The following is a 22805-nucleotide window of genomic DNA, read 5'->3' as shown; positions in this document are numbered from 1 at the left end:
CTTTGTCTAACCTAGCCCTGTTTTGACCCTTTGTCTTGTTCTCTCATTTTGATTTCTTGCTGCCTGTACGGACCATTCACCTGTGTATTGCCCACGACTCTGGATTCCCTGTATGCATCTGTTTGCCCCTGTTTTGACCATTGCTTGCCTGACCATTCTCATAATAAACTTGCATTTGGATCCTCAACTCTGTTGTCAGCATCCCTCACATTACAGTTAAATAAATTATAAAACTACATAAAAAAAAAATCTAATATAATTTTTTAAATAATTATTGTTGTAGAATTCGAAAGAAAAAAAAAACTTTTATAGATACAAATTACATATTGCCTAAATAAAAGTAAAATAACATATTTTTATTATACAATGATGGAAAAAAAAACATGAATTAATGATTAATTTATAATCAAGAAATCATGATTTTGAGAATATAAGACACTTAACTGAAAACATCATATTTTAATGGAATGCATGTAACATCTTGTGATGAAATTTCACATATTTTATACATAATTAAAAGTGTACCAATTATTTTAAAAATTAAAAAAATTGTGGCTTTGGACACCAAATGTACCTGCAATTATAGAATCACTCACATACCTCCTAAGTGGCACCATAAATAGAGCACAGGTCTTTGGCAAACAATGCACCTGAAATGCCACCTGATCATCCATCTACTTGTCTCTAATGGTTCTGTGAACACAATGGAACAAAAAGCAGGAGTTCTTCCAATAAAGAAGGAGCCGAGATGGTTCTTTCATTACGTGCCCACTGCAGGTGCAAGGTGTAATTGTGGCAAATTATAGTGAATGTGCAGTGCAAAGCGCAGTGCGGCACACCATCAGTGCAGCAAACGCCTCCACATTCTACTCCACCATAAAGCTTTCAATGTGTTTGTCTGGGAAAGAAGGTACCATAATTTGCCTTTTTTATATTGAAAGGTTAAACGGATATATTGTGTGGTCTCAGAACACTTATGTCATGATCTGAATTGAACTAAATGCACAGATATTTTTATCCACTCAGCTAAAGAAGCCTTAACTAAAAACACTCATTACAAACTTATTACTGTAAGTCTGAAATGCCGTTATAGCTTCATTTTCTTGTTGTTTAGCAGAAAGCGTTTCATCTAACGTGTCATTCAGACATACTTACAATACTGTGGAGGAATGGTTTTCCTTGAACAGTGTCATTAAGCATTGGAATACCAATGTGGATTCATAACAGAAAATAGCATCTGTAAAATATCCTTTTATTGTGGTACTGACGGTTACATTACTATGGGCTCTATTTTAATGATCTAGGCGCAAAGTCTAAAGCGCATGGCGCAAAATAATTAAGGGCATGTCCGAATCTACTTTTGCTTTTTGGAGTAAGGAAACTGCGTTGTACACACTGCACTGAAGACATCCATTAGCCTACATATTTATTTTCATCTGTTAAGCACATATTTGTTTCAAAACTATTTTTAAATTCAGTTCTAATTTCCAGCAATTGAATAAATGAACAATAATAATGAAGTGTGGTCAAAAATGGTGTGAAAATGATGTGAAAAAATGTGGTGACGCATACTTCTCCAAAAGCCGACAGGTGGAATCTAAACTTGTTTTTATTAAAACAAATATAAATATACATATCATAAATACTACCACTACTACTATTAATAATATTATCATTCTAATGCAAATTGTCATGAATAAACTGAAAAAAGCCCCCCGACATGAAGAAGGCATGGAGGCAGTGGTTTTTATACGTATGAAAAAATAATAATTTTGTGGCATTTTAATCCTTGAAATTTTTTTATATGTAAATATATTTGTGTATTGCTGTACATCCTGTGTGTAATAAGTAATGTGTAAACTTTTGGACCTGCATTACTAACGCGCTTTTTGTTGAACTTTAGACCAGGTTTTAGTTGGTCAATGGCGCTGTCTATTTTAGTTTTACAGTTTTACTTTTTTAGACCGGAACACCCATGAATTCACAAAGTGGTACAAATTGATTTGTAACATAGCGCAAAACATGAAAATTACTGTTGCACTGGTCTGAAAATAGCAACAAATTGTGACAAACACGTCTTGCTCTTTATTGCGCCGGGTGTAAGATAGGGCCCTATGTGTTCTCTTATTCATGAGATTAGCCTAGAATAAAATTAATAATAATAATAATAATAATAATAATAATAATAATAATAATAATAATAATAATAATAATAATAAATATTTTTATTAATATTATTATTTATTATTATTATTATATTTATTATTTTGTGAAATGATTATACATTTTATTAATTTAAGCCATTATTAAATGAAAGCCATTATTTATTTGTTTAAGCCATTGTCCAGAAAAAAAAGATAAAAAAATCACTAGCTGGGATACAGAGGGATTTTATTTTATTTTATTTTATTTATTTTTGTTTTGTTATTTTATTTTTTATATAGATATATTCTTTGCAGTTATAGTAAGCACTCAGAAGTGAGATCAAAACATAAACAAACCTGAAATCAGACTGTAATGATGTTATGAGAAACTATTATGTTTATGACACGTCATACTGTGAATAAGGTGTTACAAACTCAAGAACAAAGGTTCAGCAATATTCTTTACTTGGTGCTCACATTTCAGAATATAGGCAGTCTTCATGTTTAAACGTTCATAATAGTTTGTGTTTCAGGTTTCTTATGTCATTTATTTTCACTTAGTTTAATTACACTATTTTCTGTCTGTAGTAGACAGAACTCTTATTTCTAAAGATCTAATTCCTCAAGATATGACCCCTTAAATGAATCAACAGATTTGTGGAATATAAAAAAACAAACATTAACACATAGTTTTGATTTATAAGTAGCTATTAACATAATGATAATTTGCCTTTGTCATTGCCAGCAGTGTGCTCTCAGGTCTGTGTTTGTCAAGTTAATGATCGTTAATGAGAGCGTTAAGCCTCTCTCACTTGAATTAATTAAAACATAATCCTAGTGATTGTGACAATCTCCTGCTATGACGATGGCACTATGTCTGACAAGGGCTTGTTTCGGCGCCCATGCTAATAAAGCACTTGTTCAGAGAGTGGTGCTTAGAGCATACTTTTCTAATTTGAAGTTGCATAGTCATTAAGATGTGTGAAGTAATAGAGTTGTTGTGAATTTGATTTTGTTCCATAATAAGTGAGACCGAGTTGTGTGTTTACAGTAAAATGAAAATGCACATGAAGAGGAAAATTTGTAGTATGCGAAAGTGATTTGTCATTTGTTGCACGCTTATGGGCTGCACGGTGGAGCAGTTGGTAGCACGTTCACCTCACAGCAAGAAGGTCACTTGTTCGAACCTCGGCTGGGTCAGTTGGCGTTTCTGTGTGGAGTTTGCATGTTCTCCACATGTTTGCGTGGGTTTCCGCCGGGTGCTCCGGTTTCCCCCACAAGTCCAAAAACATGTGGTACAGGTGAATTGGGTGAGCTAAATTGTCCATAGTGTATTTGTGTGAATGAGTGTGTATGGATGTTTCCCAGTGATGGGTTGCAGCTGGAAGGGCATCCGCTTTGTAAAACATATGCTAAATAAGTTGGTTGTTCATTCCGCTGTGGCGACCCCAGATTAATAAAGGGACTAAGCCGAATAGAAAATAAATGAATGAATGATGCATATTCTCTTTTGAAAAGTACAGTTTCTTTGGTAATTACTTCAAATAAAGAGAGTAAGGTGTTTGTAACCAATTACTGGGGTTTCTAAAATAAGTCAGATAGAAACTCATATGTAAGTTGCAGGGTCACTGTCACTGATTAATTTTTTTCCAAAGTATATATTAATCACAAGCCAAAATCTAGATCAGAAAATATGTATGTATAGGGATTTAGGGATTTGTTTAACATGTGCATTCAGTTTTTCAAAAATAGCAGCAGGATTTTATGTCTTAGATTATAAGATAAGTTTAGCAAATCAAGGCTGTTGTTAAATGAGCTTATCCTCCAGACATCAAAGATTAGTCCTTCAGCTCCATGGTAACTGCTTTTAAAAGTTTCTACTTTTCTACTTATTTGAAATAAGGATCACCATTAAGACTGATTTCAGTTCTGCCATGTCAAATTTTGTATAATAATAAATATGTATAAATGGCAATGTTGTGTATGGTCTTGGCAACGTAGATCTGCTACTCTACTGCTGCTTTGATTATTGCTGCAGAGCAAGTACAGAGACTTGCCGATGTACAGTATTTGTATACATGCTGTTTGAGAATATGGCACACGGCTGTTAAATACTTAACATACATGTATCCCCCTGTAGCAGGTCTATACACTGGTGGAGCAGGGGTTGAGGTCCTGAACCACCAGTCCATGGATCAATTGGTACCGGGCCACATAAGAAATCATTAATTACTTCCGTTTTATTTATTATTTGAGTCTGATTGATCTTTTATTTTGAAAAATGACCGTACTCTCACGGTTACATCTCTTCAGCACCCAAAATTTAACCCACAAGCAGCAAAATGAGTAAGAAACAGATGTCTTTGGAGAGTTTCTTTACTAAGGGGAATGTGGAAGAAGATTAACTGACGGAGATCGCAAATGACGGTGGCCTTTTAGGGGCATTTCGCATATAGCGTATTTCTAGAGTTTGCACAAGTTTGTTATTTCGAATGAAGGTGTGTGGCTTGTGCGCACTAGCATTGTGGCGCCAATGAACCTTCAACTTGTATGGAATATTCACATTTCAGTAAGACTAATTTTGTCAGACAAACAAAGAACACACAAATACTGCAGTGCTGTAATTTTTTCCATAAAGAAAACTTGTATCAGAGTGACAGCAATGTTTTGTCAGCTTGTCATTCCTGAGAAAACGGTTGTGGTCGCCTAGTGACCTACGAAACACCCCCCCATTCCATCCGCCCCTACGCCCCCCGCCCGGTCCATGGTCAAACATTGACTGTTCCGCGGTGATAAAAAGGTTGAGGATCACTGCCCTAGCTAAATTGTAATAGCCATTTTTCCCTTATACACCTGTGTGAATACTGATAATTTTTGTATTAAATTTCAAATAGGGCCAATTTAAAGGCCAAAGGCTTACGTTTTCAGTTACAAATGGCTTACTAATGTTTTGCTTTTATATTTTACATTAGGCTATTATTTGTGCACAAACATATCTAGATATATGAATAAACACACTGTTTGTTTGAAAACAACATTTTTTTGACATCATTACTGCAAACTTATATGAGCGATAATATCATTAAATGTGGAGGGGGGCCTTACAATATTTTCTGGGGAAAAAGGGGGTCTCAGGCAAAAAAAGGTTGGGAACCACTGTGCTAAACTAAATGTGCCTGGGCTACCTTGCTGAACTGTTTTTACTAGTGTGCTAGCATATGTTTGCCTTGGCTATTTGCAAACCGGCTTAACACTAATATACTAGTTCATGTGTGTCTGGGCTAAACTATCTGAAAATAGACTAAAACTATCTGATGTCACACCAGTATGTTGTGCTGTACACAGAATGTATGCTGGATCATCCACAGAAATAAACCAAAAATATAAATGAAATAAATAAAAACTAAAGAAGTCTATGTGTGCATGTAATCAACCATTGATGTGGGTGTCAGACTAGGGTCACATGTAGGGTGTTGACAATAACATGTAACAATTTTCATAGTTCACTGTACACACAAAATGTAAGAGTTTAGTTTTAAGAACTATCCACTGTGTCACCTGGTTTAAAAAAATAATGCATGTTCAGGCTCCCAATATACAACCTATTTGGGTGTACAGCTTAATGCATTTCTGTGTGTATGGAGCATAATTTTAAGCAGTGTTTTTTTATGTTTCTATTTTTTATTTTATTTTATGCTATGCTTCTGAAAATATGTAGTGCATTTATTATGTTCATAAACTGTTTATTTACTGTCCATCAACTGTCCATAATTCAGTGGATAGTTTTGCAGTTATTCCTAACATATACAGCACAAAAAAGTAAAAGTTTCTATCACTTTCCGACCCCATAAGTCACAGAAGCAAATGTCACAAGATTAGAAAATCTGACAAAAACGGAAGAAAACAAGCTATTTATTGAAGAACATTGGGTTCCAAACAATACTAAACCCTGCTGAATTCCATTCTGTTGACAAAACCTCTGAGAAAAAGACAATACCTTAATATATAAAATAATTGAGTTATTTAGCGACATACGGTTTAATAAAACATGACAGTATTTTCATTTTTGGGTGAACAGTTTCTTTAACATCCAAAAAAGTTACACTTTCTAACTTTATTGTTTGACCAGACTCATCTCATGGTCTGTAGAAAGCAGAGGTCTCCGCTAGACCACACGGCTAGATTATTAAGGCTGCTCTTTCTCAGAAAGCGTCTGTCTATATCCTGTTAGTCAAACCACAGGGGAATAAAGACAGAGGTGTGCTTTTCATCAGGTTAATTTGTGGTGAAACCTCAGGATGATGGTTTGAATTTCAATCTCTCTCTTCTCTGTGTGCTCTGCGGTAGATGCTAAAGTGATGACCCCCTCGCTGGTGAGCCCTCTATGTCTTCAAACAGATCCCTGACCTGCCTTTTCCTGTATAGATTTCAGTTTTCCTTCAGTAGCTGGCTATACTGCATCTTAATGTTCAAACAATCTGAGGGGCTCATGATGTAGAGGTCTAGACATGTCAATATAAACATGTCTTATTAAATTAAAAGGTTGTGTTTTCAACAAAACACAAAGCTTGTGTGGTGTTTTACATGTATTTACATTGACATTTACATTTATATGGATTTTGTTGGCAGGTGTTTTCTGTAAGTATAAACTGTGTCACTTAACAGGAAGATGAATGTACAAATTGCTTTTTTGAAAGCTACCTCACCATTGTGGATTCTAACCTCAGGTTTCTCTAATGGTCCTGCTTTTAAAGCATGTTTTATGAATAGAAACGTACAATATAAAGAAAGGTGTGGGATTTACAATTAAGCAATTCTAGCTTGGAGAATTTCGCCATCCTATAATCCACTTCTGTTTGTAGAGTAGGGTAAATACACACAATGAACAGTAATACAAGGGTATATCCATGTAGCAGAAATGTGGTGTGCCTTTCAATACTTCTACTGACATTTAAAATTCTGATGGTTTTTTAGTGCTTGTTCTTGTTTGGTTTAGTGTCATTATTTTATAGGAATAGATAAATAAAATACATAAAATTATAAAATTAATAGGGGTGGCATGATGGCGCGGTGGGTTGTGCTGTCGCCTCACAACAAGAAGGTTTGAGCTCCGGCTGAGTCAGTTAGCATATATGTGTGGAGTTTGCATGTTCTTCCAGTGTTTGGTGGGTTAGCGTTAGGCTAACGACCCACCTCATGAAAATTAGATGTTGCGAAACACTAACATGATAAGGCTAAATATCAACTTCGATATAAACGGCCCTCTGAGTAGATAATAGAATGAATCATTTTATTTATTTATTTATTTATTTATTTATTTATTTATTTATTTATTTATTTATTTATTTATCTATTTGTTAGTTTGTTTGTTTGTTTGTTTATTTATTTATTTATTTATTTATTTATTTATTTATTTGTTTTTTTTTTTTTTTTGTGAATAAATAAATGGGTTGTTGACATGATGCTGAGCTTTCACCATCAAACATGACAAAAATAAATATATTTAGCATTGAAATCATTTAAATTGCAGTATATCATCCATCAGCCTCTTATTATAAAATCTGCTTTGTTATTACAGTTGTTTACATTGCATTTCTACTAAAAAAGTCCCTAAAGCATAGTTCAATAAATTACTGTTCTTATAAATAAATAAAAAAATCATGAAATCAGTCTTGCAGTTGCCTATATTGTAGTAAATCGTAAACATTTTCCATATATCTATATTTTTGTGAAAACATAGAAACTTGATGCATTTTTGTCACTGAAATGTATGTCCTCTGGTGTGACAGTATGCTAATTTTAAATCCACAGAAAACTTTTTTTTTTTTTTTTTAATTAGTTAAAAGCATCCATTCAAGATCATGTAAGTGAAGCTCCAATTTTAAAACTGTAACTATAAAATTAAAATTAAGTGTTGTTGTCCTTTAGTTTGACACTTTCATTGAAAATGTTCACCAAGTCTTGGAAAAAAGTGTCTAACAATGAAGATAAATGGCTCTCATGCTATTATATATTTTTAAGAGTTGTTTTTATTCTGGATTTATGCTGTCACGTAATAAGCTGTATTTTAATAGTTTTATTTTTAACAGCTAAAAACAGACCCCTTCATTAATAAATATAATTTACCAAATCCACATGTCATATACACTGTAAAAAAAAAAAAAAAAAAAAAAAACATGGTCTCAATTTAAAATTTTAAGGTAACTTGCAGCAGAGCTTTTTTGAGTACTGCACTTGACTCAATCTTAAGTCAACTCAAAAGAGCTCTGTAGCAAGTTCCCTTACAATTTTGACTTGTCAACTTTTTTTTTTACAATGTAGTTTCTGTAGTGGCAGTTCATTCCGCTGTGGCGACCCTGGATTAATAAAGGGACTAAGCTGAAAAGAAAATGAATGAGTTTCTGTAGTGTTTACCAAGTCATTTTCCAGAAATCACATGTAACACAAAAAAAATAAATAAATAAATAATAAAAATAAATGCTCAAAACTAGGAACCTTGTCATTATTACTCTTTACATAAAGGAAATAAATAAATAAATACATGTTGGGACATCACGGTGACGCAGTGGGTAGCATGGTCACCTCACAGCAAGAAGGTCACTGGTTCGAGCCCCAGCTGGGTCAGTTAGCATTTCTGTGTGGAATTTGCATGTTATCCCCGTGTTCATGTGGTTTTCCTTTGGGTGCTCCGGTATCCTCCACAGTCCAAAGACATGTGGTATAGGTGAATTGAATAAACTAAATTGGCCATAGTGTATGTATGTGAATACAGGAGTGTATGAGTGTTTCCCAGTGTTGGGTTGTGACTGGAAGTGCATCAACTGCGTAAACCATATGCTGGATAATTTTGTTTATTTATTTATTTATTTATTTTGTTTTTTATTTGCGTTTGTGAATAAATAAATGGGTTGTTGACATGGTGTTGCATTCTCACCGTCACATGTGACAGAATGAACATAATTAGCATTAACATAATTTAAAATGCAGTATTTCTTCCATAGGCCTCTTGGTATAAAATCTGCTTTGTTATTACAGTTGTTCAAATTAAATTCCTACTAAAATGTTCCTAAAGCATAGTTCAATATAATTGCTTTTTAATTTATAATTCTTATAATCTAGAAAGAAAATAAAATATATTTTATAAGGGTGAATTGAAGTAAATTGCAATCTTTTTCATCAATATATTTGTAAAAACAAGAAACTTGATGCATTTTGTCACTGAAATGTATGTCCTCTGAGAGTATATGCTAATTTTAATTCCACAGAAAATGTTATTAGTTAAAAGCATTAATTCAAAATCATGTAACAAGCTCTGCCTGTTATTAATTTTTTTTTTTTGTTTCAGGATTTTAAAACTATACTATAATATCAAATTTTATTTATTTTCATTTATTGAAAATGTTCATAAATAATGGAAAAAAAGTGTTCAAAAATGAAGATAAATAGCTCTCATGCTATTCGTATATTAATAAAAAGTTTTTTTTTTTCTTAATTTATGCTAAATGTCACATAAAAGGATGTACTTTAACAGTTTTTAATGGTTAAAAACAGACCCCTTCATTAATAAATAAAATTTACCAAATCTATGTCATACAGTTTCTGTAGTGTTTTCCACATAATTTTCCAGAAATCACATTACTATTACTCTAAACAAAAATGAAATAAATTAATAAATAAATAAGCAAGTCATTAAAATGAAATTAAAAACACTTTCTGAATGGCAAGTAAATGGAGAGCTTAAAATCAATCATATTATACTGTGCAGATGGGTGAAAGTGAGCAAAAGTGAGCATTTCTGACTTACTTTCCATTTGTTGACCTTCATTAAGCTTTATTCTGTTTTATGTGCTTTATTCATCAAGGACTTGTTAGTAAGAGGGTGTTAATACTCACCATTTTTAATAATTTGATTACATGGCTGCAGTGTTCTTCTAAGCTGAAATGAAAGAAACAAGTATCAAATAACAAACAACATAAACCCAATAAATGGCCACCTCCACAACATTTAAATGCGAGAAGTTCCAGTAATTGCCTTTAAGCTTAATATAAATGATTCCTTTTCCTTTTTTTTTTTTTACACAGATGTTAATGAATGCGAACGAAGCCCCTGCAGAAATGGCGGGATCTGCACAGATCTGGTTGCGAACTATTCCTGTGAATGCCCGGGGGAATATATGGGAAGAAACTGCCAGTACAGTAAGTACAATTTCTTGTTTTTTTATGGATTCTTCCGTCCCTGTTCCATTTCTTCTCCCTCAGTCCATCCAGAGGGCTTCATATTAAGTGAATTTTTGTGACAGTTCAGAGCATATGTTTCACCGGGTCCATGGAGAAGCGTGCTAGAGCAGCGTAGAACAGACAGTTGGGTCCACATACACAAGAAACATTGTTTCGTGAACAGAGACGAGCACAGTGGGTGTGGCGACAGGCCTCAGAGAGGGATTCATTGAATTAAAATCTACATGAACTAATCAAAAAAAGTGGAGAACTAGTGCTACAAAATTAAAGTGGACGAGATATTGGCTTTTTCAAACCTGATGTTCATGACTTATACTCAGAAAGATTAGCAAATCTCTAGAATATTTTCTATATGAATATGTAAACAGTGCTTTTATCAAAAAAGAAGAAAATCAGAGCAGCAGAATATGGTAGTCTGTCAAGTATTTTAGGCATTAATCGGATTCTGTTCACACTCATTTCATTTATTTTGACAACCGTGTTCTGTAACTGATCTCACACCCATACATTTTCAGGACAACCGTGAAGCCCTGCTGTGCGAGCCAGTTATCTGTCATGTCTCACTGTGAGAGAGACGCACACACATGTCAAGTGTTCCAGGTTTTCATGTGAGGTTTCAGAAACTTAGAAAAATGCAGAATGTTGGAAAGTTTTTGAATGTGCTTGCGTTCGTTCCATGCCAAAGTACAATCTATATATATTTGGAATTAATGTTCTTTTGCTTAATGTTGACACACACATGCATAAAAAAGCTGGCATGAATGAATGCATGCATACACACACACAACTTTTACCAAACATCCAAAACAATGTGCATATGTGATACTATCTTTATCTGAAAACATATAAAGTCCTGATAATGCTTCTAATGGAGTCTAAACTGTGCCATTCATCACACACACAGCTGTGGAATGACTGCAAAGACACTTACATCAGATGTTTCTGACATCAGGATTGATTTTTAATGGGCTATATCATAAATATGAAGAGAAAACATGATACTGTGTCCTGTTTTTGATTTGTTTATATGTTTTTGGTCCATATTGCATTCATATTTCAGTTGAACTTTACCAGAGTTTGGAAGAGGACCTAAATCATGTTCGCATGGGTCTCTTTCCGCTTGTCTAACGCATACAATGGTTTGTGAGACAATTCAACACTTGAATTAAATGGGGTAGGTTTCGTAATCATCAAGTAAATTTGACGTTATCCTGTCCTCTGGCTGCCGTCATCAGTCTCACACTATATTTTTCCTTTTTCTGAAAGTCTTGATAACACCATTGTGGAACTATTATTTTCAGGCAGTGTGTAATATCATTGCTCCTGCTGCAGCCATGGTAAGGCATTAAAGTCCCTTGGTCATTACGCGAGAATGAGAGTATATTTCCTATAGCCATATCTAGAAAAATAGCAATTTTTCATTCGTCTTAGTACACAATTTAATTACAGAAAGGTCAAGCTTTAAATAGGAACATTTTTCAAATGTTTTTCTTTTATTATTTCAGCAAATAGGGTTGTAAAAAAATATTTGAAGAGTTCAGATGCAAAAAACTGCTAAACGCTACTTTTGCCAAAAATGAGAATGTGACATTGAGTGAATGCTTTAGGCACGTAGTACACCATCAACAAATAGATGTCTAATCATCTAAATCCCAGCATGAGCACATTCAGAAATAAGTTTGCATGCAAAAGCCGCTAACCGCCACTCGCCTTTGACAGCAAAAGCCGAAATATCCCGACAACCAATCAGAAGGCGCGAATTGAATCATATGTTTTCAATGTAGCAGCGTGCTGATATGCCGGCTTTATGAGGAGACATATTCTGCTTTCGGTTTTAAAAGACGAAGTTTGATGTACTGGATGAGCCTGTCTGATTGTCACTGAATGGCAAATGAAAACATCCCTTACCTCAAAACTCTGTGCTTTATAAGAAAAAGAAAACAGATTGTACAGTCGAAAGTGAAGCATTTTTTTGCGCACTGACGCTACTTTGAATGAGTCCGATTTACTATACATTAAATGGTAACTGCATTTCACGAAAGACAAAGTTAAGATGCTGTTCTTTTATCTCACATGGATGCTATGAGGATAAACAAGAGACCAAGACCTTAAGTATGGTGAGAATGAAGGAATGACAGCTTCTAAAATTGTCTGACAGGCATCCCCTTTTTTCCCAGTTAGTCTACCTTGTGTTTTATTTGCTAATTTAGGCTATTTTTTAAAAGATAAATATAATGTATAAAACTATACATTATTTGTAATACTTCATATTACCTATACGTCTGATAAGCTTTTTATAGTAATGGACAATGAATAGATATTGATGTTTCACAATGTTTTTACACTACATTATTTGAATCTAACAAGCTTAGTTTACAATGTTTACATTGCTCTACTTACATTACATCTAAATCCCAAATATCAGAAATGACAACAGAATGTAAAGATTTAATTAATGTCAGTTTAAATGTTATTGATTAATGCACTTACTTGACAGATTTCATTCATTCATTTTCCTTCTGCGTTTTCCCTGGTTTATCACAGCGGAATGAACCGCCACTTACTTAACAGATTTATCTATTTTTAATTTCAGGTGATTTGTGTAATGTGTATTATGTTTGGTAAAATAATTTCTAATTGCATCTTTAGTGATTTTCAACTAAATACACTAAATATATTGTCCCAATATGTGGATTTAGAGGTTTTTGCAAAAAAAGCACAAGTGGATTTAACTGGTTTTGACGCAAAAGAAAATCTACCTTGTTAAAAACAGAAAAATTGTCTAAAGTGACATTTTTGAAAAAAAAAGTTATTTTATTTACTAGCTAATAACCTTATCATTACATATAAAATGAAACTTCTGAACCTAATCAGAGGAGCCTGATAGAAAATGCTCGTTTACAAAAAAGAGGTCTGCTAGACTTAGAGGGTTTTGCGTCTGAACTCTTCATTTGTTGTACTCTCCCATTCACTGCGCTTTAAGTTTACCCAATTATGATGCCTTCCGCTACTGAAAAACCCATAAATGTGAAAAGGGTCTATTGTGTTATAAATGGGATTGTTTATGTTTTTACTTTTAATAAGATGATTATAAAACGTTAAAAATGATACTGCACAACTAATATGTTTTAAAGTAAAATTTTTAAGTTATTTTTAAATATTAGTTAATAGATTAGGAAATCATACATGGCAAATTTAATGTAATATGGTTTGGTATATTCAACTTCGGCCCTCAATAATTTTTTTTTTTTGGCTCTTTATAAAAAAAGTTTGGGCACCCTTGATTTAGAACATGACTTAGCAAACATAGTGTCCATCACTCAATAACAAGTTCACTCTTTCAGGCCTTCGTACTATAGATCTTTTAATAAACTTTTTTTTTTCTTTTTTTTAATCCAGAGATGCTAAACTATTTCATAAGATTTCTAACAGCACCTCCTACCATTTAACAGTGTTCCAAGGTGTTGTTCCATAACCGAAAATAAAATCTTGTGAATTGTGCAGTGGCACCGGTGAAAAGACGCCAATGACTTGGAGACACTCGAGTAGATGAGACGGCTCTCGATTTGTCACACACCTTACACTATGCAGCTGGAATCAAATGCCATTTAACCTTCCTTCTCTCCTCAGTAGTCAACATCGATACACCAGGCTGATATTTTAACATAAGCTGTATGAAAGGACTAAAACAGTTTGATTTAGGTATGATCAAACGCTTTGATGAAAGAGTATTTCATCACCTTTCATCACCATTTTAGATGTATTATGTAAATCATTTATATTGCTTCTGCTGTTTTTTGAATAAATGGCCAGTGAGACCAAGAGAAAGATGCAGGCGGATGGAGTGTGACTGAATAACACACACGGAGAGAGAGGGGCGGGGGTGGAGTGTCATTTGTTCATAGTAGACATGTCTTATCACCATGCATCAAAAGGGATATTAGTTTTCTCTGAGTTATTTGAGATATCACAAGACATTTATTAAACAGAGACAAGCACCTCTATCATCTTCAGTTTTCACAGTTATTGCTTTAACCACCAGCAATTTTATATCAACTTCTAGAATGGATATGAAAAGAAATCTGTCTATTTAATGCTGTAATTTGGTGTGTGTGTGTGTGTGTGTGTGTGTGTGTCTGTGTGCGTGTGCGTGTGTGTGTGTGTGTATACAGTACATTATATAGTGTATGAATTATCTTCATTTGCATTTTTTTTTTGCAAAGATGGAACTTAATTGAATTAAATGTGAGCCATTTGATTAACAAGGTTATCATTTAATTAATCCAATTGAATGTTTTCATCAGTTGACAGCCTTGACAACTGCACAAATGCAGGCAGTCATATCATAAAAAAGAGAAAAGAATATAAGAATATTCTTACAAAGCAAGCGCTGGGAGATGTGTCACAACCTTCCTAGAATGAGTTTGACCAAAGCCCTGTCAGAAAGCCTTCACTCACGTCTTCCCACACTGCTAAAATCGATTGCCGCTAAATTCCTCCAGTCGTTTGACTGACAGTCTCACTCTATTCATTTCACCTTTTTGTCATGTTGAATCACTGCCACCTCCTTTGCTTTATTACATGTGGCAAGCTGGCACACTGCAAGTCATTTGCATGTGGAAAGTTGAAGGTTCCTCTCTCTGTCTCGTTCCTTCTCTCTTTATATCCGGAATGCACTAACTATGGAACTATTTTTTGACAGTAACGATTATATAGGACACGAATACATATTTTTGGTAAATGGCAACTACACTTGCTGTGAAAAAAGTATATTGAGGCAAAAGTTTGGTAATTAAGTCAAGAAAATAATGTAACTAGTTTATTGTTTATTTATTTATTCATTCATTCATTCATTCATTTTCCTTTGGCTTAGACTCTTATATATCAGGGATCACCACAGAGGAATGAACCACCTTGTTTATTATTATTCATTCATTCATTTTCCTTCGGCTTAGTCCCTTTATTCATCAGGGGTCTGCACAGAGGAATGAACTACCAACTTATTCAGCAGATGTTTTACACAGCGGATACCCTTCTAGCTGCAACCCAGTACTGGGAAAATTATCTCATTTTCATCAAATTTTTGTCCGCTTTTCCGGGGTCGTGTCGTGGGGGCAGTAGTCTTAGGAGAGAACCTCTCCCCAGACACTTCCTCCAGCTCCTCCGGAGAGATCCCGAGGCATTCCCAGGCCAGCCAGGAGACGTAGTACCTCCAGCATGTCCTGGGTCTTCCCAGAGGCCTCCTCCCTGTGGGACATGCCTGAAACACCTCCCTAGGTAGGCGTCCAGGAGGCATACTAAACACATGTCGGAGCCACCTCAGCTGACTTATCTCGATGTGTAGGAGCAGCGGCTCTACTCCGAGCTCCTCCCAGGTGACAGAGCTCCTCACACTATCTATAAGGGTGCACCCTGACACATTGTGAAGGAAACTCATTTTGGCCTCTTGTATCCAAGATCTTGCCCTTTCTGTCATGACCCAAAGCTCATGATCATAGGTGAGAGTAGGAACATAGATTGACCGGTAAATCGAGAGTTTTGCATTTCGGTTCAGCTTCTCCTCCAACCTGGAGATGGCAAGCCAGCTTTTTCCAGTGGAGCACCATAGCCTTGGACTTGGAGGTGCTGATTCTCATCCCAGCCGCATCACTCTCTGCAGCAAACCACCTCAGTGCATGCTGAAGGTCCATGTTTAATGAGGCCAACAGAGCAGTTGTTGTTGTTATTGCCTCTTCTTGACATTTGAGGCCTTAAGTACTGGACACTAGGCACCGGCCAGTAAGTTTCTGATGGTATGATGATTTTGGATAAAAGTATCACAGTTTCAAAGTATCATGGTATTGTGATCACTGCTCTAAAATAAGTTCTTTTTAAATGTCTGGGTAAAAAAAAAAAGTTTTTTTTCCCCATTTCCCCATATTATTTTAGAAGAAATTCATAATATTTTAGAACAGTTAACATGTCAGGCTAAATATTTCAAATAAATCATTGTGCTGTCTTCTTTGTTTTAATAGCACAGATTTTTGTTGGCCATTTTATGTTTCAAGTATAAGGTCCAAGATTTAGAATAGAAGTTACTTGTAAAATGTTTTATCTATTTAACAACAATACTGCAGCGAAAGCAGACTTCTCTTGTGTCACATTGTATGTTTTCTTGCACAGCTGGATGTTAAAAATATTTGTAAGCATTGGCTAAAACTGATTAGCTGAAGTCACACTGAAGCAACATCCAACAGAGGATTTTGCTTGGTTTTAAAACCTTTTTCAATGGGTTACATATGAAGGCATAGCAGTCATCTCCCTGGCTATGGCCCTGTGTGTGTGTGTGTGTGTGTGTGTGTGTGTGTATATATATATATATATATATATATATATATATATATATATATATATATATATATATATATATATATATATATATATATATATATATATATATTTGTATATATATGTTCCCCTTCGGATGGGGAACTCCAATGCTATGTGGAAACTTCCACTATGGGGATTTCGTCAGAATCCAATCATCTGAAAGAGTATAAAAACGGGCCAATGAAATGCCAATGAGTTGGCAGCGTCAGCGTGCACAGCTGGCGTCAATGACAATCAGTCATGCTATAAAGACGCAGCCAGTGCCATGCTCGACATCCTTTCGCTTTCAGAGCCTTTCACGAAGCTTCTGAGAGAGTCTTTGAGGGTATCTCCAACCTGTGTCTACAGAGAGAGATCGAGAAGCAGCTTCTCCCGGTCCAGAGCGCGTATACGCAGTGGCAGATGGTCGAGCTGGGTATTTCTCCCTTGCCTGGCGTCCTTTGGGTCCGGTCCTCCAAGAGCGGTTTGTATATAGGAAAAAAGCTTTCCTAAAAGAGCAACACGGTCGTGCAGCGCGTCTTTTTCAAGACGTCACTCCGACCGTGCGTTTCTGGATGCGGTGGTTTCCTATCCCCGGATGATGGGCACGAGCACAGCGTTTCATGTCTGGGGGTCCAGCATGTTAATGCGGTGCTCGCGGGCAGTGCATGCCATCACTGATGTCATGTCTGTTGCGCAGTTAAGATCGCGGCTCGCTCTTGCAAAAGAGCCACCCACCCCAGTTGTCCCCCGCACTGCGGTTGGCACTCGGGCAGATCTGAGGGTTTCAGTGAGAGTAAATCCGCCGCCCCCGGGCCGTGGACCTCTCGCTCCTCCACGCGCTCCATCCAAGCTTCAGGTGAAGAGAAGCGCTCCGTCCTTGGATGGTCGCTCTCTCACCTGATGACACCGGGGGTCAGATGTCCATCGCTGCATCGGAGGATGGGCTGTCATTGTCTGATGAGGATGCGAGCCCGCTCGCTCCCTCCCTCCGGGGAGGAGAGCGCGGCGTTAGCATCTAAAAAGCAGACGTGATGGCCGTGCTTTCTCGGGCTGCTTCGGCCGTGGGTCTGGTGATGGTTTATCCCCCAGCCCCGCGGCCGGACCGACTAGATGGGTGTATGTGGAGGATATAAGGAGGCAAGACCTTCAAAGCCTCCCGTCCCCTTCTTCCCGGAAGTGCACAGTAAGCTCACGCTGTCCAGAGGGCACTTTTTTCTGCCCGATCTGCGTGCGCTTCCATCCTCACCATCCTTGGAGGTTGGGCTGTCAAGGTCTGACGAGGATTCGAACCCGCTCGCTCCCTCCGGGACTTTGAGCGCGGCGTCGAATCCAGAAGCAGACTTTGCGGCTGTGCTTCCCCAGGCTGCTTCGGCCGTGGCTCTGGAGATGGTTTATCCCCCAGCTCCGCGGCCGGACCGATTAGAGGGGTGTGATGTGGAGGATGAAGGCGAGACCTTCTAAGCCTCCCCATCCCCTTCTTCCTGGATGGGCACAGTAGGCTCACGCAGTGTGCTGCGTGCGCCTTCCCCCTCACCATGCACGCTATGGCCACCTACCAGCGCTACCAAGCGCAGGCGCTGGCCCGGCTGCGCGAGGATGGTTCTGACCCAGGACTGAGCATGCGCTCCGCACCGCAACCGACTATGCTCTTACAAAAAAAAAAAAAAAAAAGTCGGCTGTGTGTGCCCTGGGAAGGACGATGATCACATCCGTGATCCAGGAATGCCACCTCAGGCTAAACCTGGTGATGTGCGTGACGTTGACAAAGTTCGCTTTCTTAACTCACCCATATCCCAGGCTGGCCTGTTCGGCGACACTGGCGGTGAATTCGCCCAGGAATTCACGCCGGTGATAGAGCAGTCGGAGGCGATGGGCGAGGTCTCTATCGGCGGGATTGTATGACCGCTCCCCCCCGCCGAGCCATCCACATCCACTGCTTTTTCGCCGAGGACGCCCGCCCGCAGCTTTGCTTCGCCGCCCCCGCCTGCGCCTCCGGCCACGCGGCTGCGCCGAGCATCGCGCCGGCAACCAGCGTCCCCCGCCCAGGGCGCCGCTAAGTTCGGTAAAATGGACCGCGAAGCGTCCCTGAGGCGGGCCATCTGGGGAGGAGGGAATTTGCTCTTTCCCCGCTGGAGGGCGGGGCACGTTATTTAAAGGCGTAAAAAAAAAAAAAAAAAAAAAAAAACGCCATCAAAATCCTCAGTGAAAGAGCACTTTTCCCCTCCTCTGGATGTGACAGCCCGAACACTGCCAGTCTGGGACGCTATGCCTTCCAGCTCGCAGGATCGGTGCATTTCGCCAATGGCTCATGGAGCACGAGAGAACGGTCTCCTTTCTCTCCACTCCCAGCCCCTCTCCTGGAGTTTGAGTGCGAGACGAGAACATCTCCTCTCCTGCTCTCCTGTGGGACCCCAGCGCTCCCCGGATGAGCCCACTCACTCCACGCTGCCCCGCCGCTGGCACGTCAGCGATCGTGCGGGTGGGACCATTTGCGGGGGCTCTGCCTGCCTGGTTAGCGCGGGCCAGCCCATCGCAATGGCTCATCCATACGACCAGACTCGGCTATGCGATTCAGTTCGCTAAACGGCGTCCCAGGTTCACGGGCGACCAGGGTCAGTCCTGCGTCCGCCCCTGTCTTGCGAGAGGAGATTGCTGTCCTCCTGGCGAAGGATGCAATCGAGCCGGCCCTCCAGCCGAGATGGAGCGCGGGTTTTACAGCCCGCACTTCATCGTGCCCCAAAAAAAAAAAAAAAAAAAGCGGTGGGCTATGGCTAATCCTATATCTGCACATTTTGAACCGCTGCCTTCACAGGCTGCGCTTCGGAATGCTTACGCAGATGCGCATCACGCGATGCGTTCGTCCTCAGGATTGGTTTGCAGCAATAGATCTGAAGGACGCGTATTTTCATATCTCCACACTTCCACGCCACCGGCAGTTTTTGCGGTTTGCGTTTGAAGGTCGAGCGTGGCAATACACGGTCCTCCCCTTCGGGCTCTCTCTGTCTCCGCGAGTTTTCACCAAGCTCGCGGGGGGTGCCCTCGCGCCCCTTCGGCTCGCCGGCATCCGCACGCTCAATTATTTCGATGACTGGCTGATTTTTAGCCCACTCTCGGGAGCAATTGATTATGCACAGAGACAAGGTGCTCCAGCACCTCCGCCCGTTGGGGTTTCAGGTCAACCGAGAAAAGAGCAAGCTCGCCCCCGTGCAGAGCATCTCCTTTCTCGGGTTGGAGCTGGAGTCGATCACTATGGAGGCGCGCCTCTCACGAGAGCGCGCCGAGGTAATGCTGAACTGTCTGAGAGAGTTCGACAGGAAAAAAAGTGGTCCCCCTGAAATTATTTCAGTGGCTCCTGGGGCATATGGCATCCGTAGCCGCGGCCACGCCGCTCGGATTGCTCCATATGAGGCCACTACAGCATTGGCTTCACGATCGGGTCCCCAGACGCGCATGGCACGCGGGCCCACACCGAGTGACTGTCACTGCGCTGTGTCACCGCACCTGCACCCCCTGGAAAGGACCCCTCCTTCCTACGGGCCAGTGTGCCCCTAGGTCAGGCGTCCAGGCAGGCTGTCGTTTCGGCAGATGCCTCCAGTATGGGGTGGGGGGGCCGTGTGTAGCGGGCATGCTGCTGCGGACCTGTGGAGGGGAACCCAGCTGCATTGGCATATCAACTGCCTAGAGCTGTTGGCAGTGTTTCTCGCTCTGCGCCGCTTTTTACCGGTGCTGAGGGGTCAGGACGGACAGCATGGCCGCGGTAGCGTATTCCATCCGGATGGGGGGTATACGCTCCCGCTGCATGTCTCAGCTCGCTCGCCGTCTGCTCCTCTGGAGTCATACGCGGCTGAAGTCGCTGCTTGCTATTCACACCCCGGATGGGCTCAACCGTGCGGCCAACAGGCTCTCACGGCAGCTCCTTCCCCGGGAGAATGGCGACTCCACCCCGAGTCATGCGTAAGTATGCACTCCCCCCAGTGAGCCTACTCGCGCAGTTTCTGTGCAAGGTCAGGGAGGACGAGGGGCAGGTCTTGCTAGTTGCGCCCCTGGCCCAACCGGACCTGGATATCAGAACTCTCCCTCCTCGCGACGCCCCCCCTGGCGAGTCCCTTTGAGAGAGGACCTTCTCTCTCAGGGACAGGGCACCATCTGGCACCCTCGCTTAGTTCTGTGGAACCTCCACGTGGGGTCCATAAGACGCGACGAGGAAGACTTAGGTAACCTACCGGTGGCGGTGGTTAATACCATCACTCAGGCTAGTGCACCCTCTACGAGGCATGCCTACGCCCTGGAGTGGAGTCTATTCACTGAGTGGTGCGCTTCTCGCCGAGAAGACCCCCGATCTTGCCAGATCAGTGTTGTGCTTTCTTTCCTTCAGGACAGGTGGAGCGAAGGCTGTCGCGCTCCACACTGAGGGTTTACGTGGCCACCATCTCCGCTCATCATGATGCGTGGATGGCGGCACCGTGGGGAGGCATAACCTCATCATCCAGTTCCTCAGAGGTGCGAGGCGGATGTTTTCCCCCGCCCCCCTCTCATACCCTCTTGAGATCTCGCGGTAGTGCTACGAGCCTACGTGGGGATCCCTTCGAACCACTCGACTCAGTATCCTTGAGATTTCTGTCCTTGAAGACAGCTCTGCTGGTCGTGTTGGCATCGGTTAAGAGGGTTAGGTACCTGGAGGCATTTTCGGTCAGTGACTCGTGCCTAGAATTCGGGCCGGCCTACTCTCACGTTGTCCTGAGACCCCGGCCCGGCTATGTGCCCAAGGTTCCTACCACGCCGTTTAACAATCAGGTAGTGAGCCTGCAAGCGCTGCCCGCGGAGGAGGCAGACCCAGCCCTTTCATTGTTGTGTCCTGTTCGCGCTTTGCGAATATATGGGGACCACACTCAGAGCCTTAGATCCTCTGACCAGCTCTTTGTCCATTACAGTGGTCGGCAGATGGGAAGTGCCGTATCTAAACAGAGGTTGGCCCACTGGGTAGTGGATGCCATCTCCCTCGCCTTTGGGCCAGGGTGAGCCGTGTCCCCCGGGGGTGAGAGCGCACTCCATTACGGAGCATCGCATCCTCCTGGGCGTTAGCACGCGGCGCCTCTCTGACAGACATTTGTAGAGCTACGGGTTGGGTGACACCCAATACATTTGCAAGGTTACAATCTGCGAGTGGAGCCGGTTTCCTCAAGGGTATTAGGCAACCCTTGGTGATTGAGGAAACGATTCGGTTGAGGTGTCGAAACACGCTTGCTGCGCCACTCTCCCTAACCCGGAGATACGTGCGCTTTTTCAGCTTTGTCAGTTTAGTTCCCCATTTCTTTGGCGAACCCTGCAGAGTTCCTCCGAGGCCCCCAGCACCTGACTCAGCGGAGGAGTCAGGTGTTGGCCCGTTACGTTGTCGGCATGCCCGCTGGTCAGCCCGCGTTCTGGGTATAGGTGCCTGCTATGTGTGATCCCCGCTGGCGATCCCATACGTTCACACAGCCACGGTATAGTCCCCCCTTCTAGGGCAGGCTCGTGTCTTCCCTCCCCGCTAACCATCCTTATGCTAGGACCCCCCCCATCTCTGGGCTGGTCCATAGATTGTCACCAGGTCTCCCCTCTGGGTAGCAGGTGAGCTCCGCAGCGTCCTCCCTATCGGGACTGAACGCTTTCCCAACGTACTGTCGTATCAAAACCTTTTTACAGGGTTATTGCGTCTCCCCGAAAAATATAACCGTTTCTGAACAGGTAAGTGAGGGCCAGGGGACACGTTGGAAGACTGTGTCTCGGGGCGTTGTAGGTGCGCTTGCTCTACTGCGTGGCACACCCTTCGCCAGGGGCGCAGTAAGGTTCTTTCGTTGTGGCGTTTTCCATAGATTTCCCCATAGTGGAAGTTTCCACATAGCATTGGAGTCCCCCATCCGAAGGGGAACGCTACGGTTACTAAAGTAACCCTTCGTTCCCCGAGGGGGGGAACGGAAATGCTATGTTCCTTCGCCACAACGATTGTCCCTTAGCTGTTGAGCGTGAAAGTCTCTTCAGCTAGAAAAGGATGTCGAGCATGGCACTGGCTGCGTCTTTATAGCATGACTGATT

At 40.6% G+C, this 22805-nt stretch overlaps 1 protein-coding gene across 3 annotated transcripts in view; it reads left to right on the top strand.

Annotated features, from left to right (window-relative positions):
* Positions 1–22805, top strand: part of edil3a (EGF-like repeats and discoidin I-like domains 3a) — a 338241-nt gene that overhangs the window by 179610 nt on the left and 135826 nt on the right. For all 3 annotated transcript variants that reach the window (XM_056458380.1, XM_056458381.1, XM_056458379.1), the window contains one exon: positions 10227–10340. In XM_056458380.1, the coding sequence (XP_056314355.1) occupies positions 10227–10340 (114 nt within the window). The remainder of the gene's footprint in view (positions 1–10226; positions 10341–22805) is intronic.

Source organism: Danio aesculapii, chromosome 5 (genome assembly GCF_903798145.1).
Source record: "Danio aesculapii chromosome 5, fDanAes4.1, whole genome shotgun sequence".
Classification (NCBI taxonomy): domain Eukaryota; kingdom Metazoa; phylum Chordata; class Actinopteri; order Cypriniformes; family Danionidae; genus Danio; species Danio aesculapii.
The sequence above is the reverse complement of the archived record's forward strand: the minus strand, read 5'-3'. Positions and strand labels throughout refer to the sequence as shown.